Source organism: Larimichthys crocea, chromosome VI (genome assembly GCF_000972845.2).
Source record: "Larimichthys crocea isolate SSNF chromosome VI, L_crocea_2.0, whole genome shotgun sequence".
In the NCBI taxonomy this organism is placed as follows: Eukaryota; Metazoa; Chordata; class Actinopteri; family Sciaenidae; genus Larimichthys; species Larimichthys crocea.
In genome coordinates this window covers 14686809-14691490 of record NC_040016.1, presented here as the reverse complement: position 1 = coordinate 14691490, position 4682 = coordinate 14686809, and the positions used below count along the sequence as shown (strand labels likewise).

General features: G+C 39.3%; 1 protein-coding gene across 7 annotated transcripts in view; it reads right to left on the bottom strand.

Annotated features, from left to right (window-relative positions):
- Positions 1 to 2746: 2746 nt before the first annotated feature.
- arhgap9 (Rho GTPase activating protein 9) overlaps positions 2747 to 4682 on the bottom strand; it is a 40082-nt gene continuing 38146 nt past the window's right edge. For all 7 annotated transcript variants that reach the window (XM_027279218.1, XM_027279219.1, XM_027279222.1 and 4 more), the window contains one exon: positions 2747 to 3925. In XM_027279218.1, coding sequence (XP_027135019.1) covers positions 3739 to 3925 — 187 coding nt within the window. In that variant the 3' untranslated portion in view covers positions 2747 to 3738. The remainder of the gene's footprint in view (positions 3926 to 4682) is intronic.

The window sequence follows — 4682 nt, the reverse complement described above, 5'->3', positions numbered from 1 at the left end:
TTTCTGGGTCAAAAATAGGCAAAGAAAAAAGGTTTACTTTCACTCTGTGTCTGCACACTTTTTTTTAATCTCTTTTACTGGCACCCGTGCAACTTTTGTATCAACTTTTTATATATATATTTTTTGCATGTTTGTGGATATTTGTAATAAAATTGTACATACTTTGTCACCAGAATCTTGTATTTCATTGATTTTTCTAATTATGAATCAGCCATCAATTATAATTTTATTGTTTATTTGACATGAGACAGAAAAAATCTAACAAGATTTTTAGTTTAATCATTTCAAGCCAGTTTTGATTTTGGTGGATTAAGTTATTTCAAATCAGCTCAATTAAATGATCACTATTAAACTATCAAATTGAATGTTTGTTGTTAAAATTCAGTGTAATCACAGCCATCTTGACACATAACACAGTTTTGAAGATTAGTTGTGGCCTGGCTACTCAGTTTCCCATCACAGTAAACTGTTTCCACCACCGCTCACAATCTGCAGACTGCTTTGTTACATCAACTTCTTTGTGGCTCTGCCTGTTTGCATGATGATTCATCAGAGGTGGCTGCTTCATGCCTGTAAACCTGTGTCTGTGGCTGGGGCAAGCAGGGGCTGAGAAGCTCTGCTGGTATTTGATACACTGAGCTTTAGGTTTAACAGTAGGTTGAGTAAACAATCGGCTAACCGTAACATTAACAAACCCCCGCTGGGTGACGTAGGTCAGATCCTTTTGGGTGCCATGCATCAGCAGCACTTAGTCAACCGTAGCACCAACAATTGACAGTATTATGACGCTTTTTTTTTTTTTTTGATAGCTTGGGTGGTTTTGGACTCGACAATGAGTAAGGTGACATTTAATTTGGAACAGCCTTCCTTTATATTTGTGGTGTAAAGTCAGACAGCAACCTCAACATCACTTGCAACACGCTGCAAGTCCCATCTATGAGCAACAGGTTGTCAGATTGGGGGCTGAGCATATTTAAGTTTCGATTCCCTGTACCAGCAAGCAGGCCTACGTGTAAAGACACAGTTACAGATGTATTTCAGAGGTGGGCAGCGAAACTGTTCTTCAACCAGTATACCAGATATCATAGCCATTATACTGTAATCTTTAGGGAAGACACTCATTTCCATCCAGTCACTCCTTTCTTCAAAAATGAATTAAACAATTTAACAAAAGACAAAAGTAAGAAAGGGGTCAGTTGTTTGCTTTATCCCATCGCAGTTGTATCACATCCTGTAAAAATAAAACTGTAAAGACTCATTACGGTAGAGCCGGCCAACCAAATTACCACAATGTATACTTTCTAAAGTGGCTCATTTAAATTTAGCCTGTAAAAGTGAAATCAGCTCTGAGAGTGACTTGGATCAAAAACACGTAACACATGAAAACATGTCGCAACATTCTCCTTCTCTTACTTCAATGAATTTTTAATAAATACATACACATCTTCAAAAACATTTCTGTTTTAGCGTTGCAGCAAACAAAATAACTACCTACACATGCAAAATGGTTTTGCGCTAATGTCGGGTTGTTACATATCACCAGTTCATGCATCATAAATCTGTGGTTGTACACAAATATCCCCAAAGGTTTCCAGCACTTCTGCTCTTTTGTCGACAGAGTAACGACTGCATATTTGACTACAATACCTATACAAAAGCACAATTGATATTTTTGTATTGTTTTTTTTAATGAATATTCAGAGTGCTGCTGTTATATTACACATCCCTAATAAATCAAAGAAAGAAAGAAAACAAAGAAAGAAGAAAGAAACCGAAGAAAGAAAAGAAGGGCATTTAAAGATGAAGTAATAGTGTTTGACTTTCACTGCCAACACACTGCTGATTAAGAGGGAGGGGTGTCTGATTGTGTCTCTGATGGACTGTTTCTATTTTAGGGAGTGATTAGCACCATCACACCAAGTGAAATAAGACACATCACAGAGCTGGAGTCTACAGCAGTTTAATACCACTCGGTTTTTATTGACAGAAAAAGTCCCTTCAATTTCAAAAGAGAGAAAGAGAGAGAAACATCCAGTAAAAATACTTGATGTTTTCAGGGTGTTATATTTTCCTTCCATAATTGAATAAATGGAAACATTCAATCTAATGTGAGAAGGCTCTGAGACAAATGGCTATCAAAACACTGCCTGGGGGGATGCATATATAAACTGTGATTATGTGAACACATACGTTTTGATCAAATAAACAAACGTGGTTGTCTGTTTAAGTAGAAAATCTCTCTGCGTCAATCAAATGTAAGGACGACCTTGGAAATGCACATCAAACGTTGAGAACAATCAGCTACACATTGTTTTAGCTCCTCCCCACGCACTCACAGGACCTGAAATAATATGAACATAAAAATGAATAAATACATCTAATAAAACTTTGCAAAATCTATGAGCTATGAGCTCCCCTCGTCCTCCACTCCCCCCTGAGCCTCTTTTCTGCTCTTTTTTGTCTTTTGCCAAACCCACAGTCAATATAAAATTACCAAAGCCACAGAGTGAGAGAGTGAGAGGGTTTTGGGGAAAATCCACATTTTTTAAACATATGCATTTCCAGTTCCTCTTTTGTTCTGTTATTAAAAGCAGCATTTGCACCAATCACAGGGGATGCCTCCGCCCGCTGCGTCTCTGAGGCCCACATACCTTCACACACTTCTACTATCTCTCACGCAAACCCATCGCTCGGTATAAACAACCTGCCAGAGACATCCTTACCAAATATCACAAAATAGATCAAATCAGTTCGTTTACTTTATCTTTTTATTGTAGGAGAGTTAACAATCAGGTCCAAGCAACATCTTAAAGACGCACTGTTAGTCTCAAAGCAGTTTGAATTTGGCTAATATATAATGTTTAGGTTACACACTGTATGCAAAGTGCTACTAGTTGATAAAGACAGTCTTCGACATATTTACAATTCGATATTTTTAACTTAATCTGAAGAGTTTGCACTAATAAAAATATAAGACAGATCCAAATGTGTACAATAAGGGAAGCTTTGTAGGTCCACACACAAAAAAGTACTATTTGGTAGAAAGGAACATTTTCTGCCCTCTTGGCACATTCATCCCATCAGTGAAATTATGCTTTTATCTATGAAGATTTCCCAGTTAAACTTCATCTAAACACTGTATGACTCCATTGGAGATGCGGGCACGTTTGCACGCCCAGCTTGCTCCTTGCTTGTTTGCATATTTTACAGTATATTCATGCCATCCACTGCAGGTGTGTCCATCCTTTGCTGCAAGAGATGCTGGTGCATGTGTTTTCACAGTGAGATGGTTTTGTTTCAGTGCTACGTTAAGACACATCCTTCCTTGATAAATAACTGATTAATACTCAGCTAGCTGAGCCGGCTGGAGGAGATTTATCGCTTTTATGGCTTTTATTTATCTTGATCAAGTCTGAAACATCAAGGAAAAGTGACACGGAGGCGTCAGTTCCAGCCGTAAAGAACACCGTGGCTGGTCTCCACATCTGCAGTCAAAGACACAAGTATTGCAGCTAAATTGGTTTGTTTTACTATTATTGTTTTAACATGGCTTTATATGGAGGCCAGATGTCATGATTAGCAGCTTTCTGTCCTGGTTCTTTTTACCCCGTAATTATCTTTTGATGTGAAATCCATTTTACACCACATGAGTCAACAGGCAAAGAGGACAAATGCTGCACTACTTGTGCTTTCATCTGATCTGGAGCAGCTTTTTGAACCCCACTCTGTCCGAAAAGATCACGAGGGGCCTCTCGTTCCAAAGATGTGGTCAAACTCGCTGAGGATGAGCTCCACTGCTTGATTCTGGTAAACCATATTCACTGCCATGTTGCCATTGTCCCGCTCCGGGCGCATCAGGGTCGGTCCAAACACAATGCCGATGTTCTGGGTGGTCATTCGGTTGCTGTCTGTGTGCTCCAAAACTCTGCAGAGAGACAGGGCAGACAGGGAGAAAGGCTTTAATATCATTTAAAATAAAAACAAAACTCGAAAATAAAAACAACACAAATGACTCAGGATAAAGGATTTTCAATTGTTGCAGCTTGTGGACTTATGTTTCACACTCGTGGGATGGTTCAAAGGATGGTAATGTTGGTGGGTCCACCACTTTGGCATAGATTGCAATATCTCAGCGACTATGTGATGGATTGGCATGAAAATTCGCACCAACATTAATGAACTTCAGATGATGTATCCTGATCACTTTTATGATGCACTGACATTTCCTCAAACACCACCATGAGGTTGACATTTGTGGTTTTGAGTAAAATGTCTCCACAACTTTTGGATGGGTTGTCTCGGATGGATGGAAATTTGGCGCTAACATCCATGTGCCCCTTAGAACGGATTGTAGTGGCTTGTAATAGCTGATTTTTCACGCTAGCGCCATCATCAGGCCAATACTATGCAATACTTGACGAATACCCTACAGCCTCAGCTGAACTTTGTGTTTAATGCTGTTTCGTTAAGGTCAGCATGCGAACATGCTAAACCAAGATGGTGAACATGATTGACGCCATACCTGCTAAAAATCAGCATGTTGGCATTTAAAGGTGAGCACGTCTGTGCCTAAGAACAGCTTCACAGAGCTGCTAGCACGTCTGTAGAGTCTTGTTTGATTTCATCTTTGAGACTTTAGTCATATAGAGGACTGCCCGTACAGCTTCATGCTTGTGGTCAGC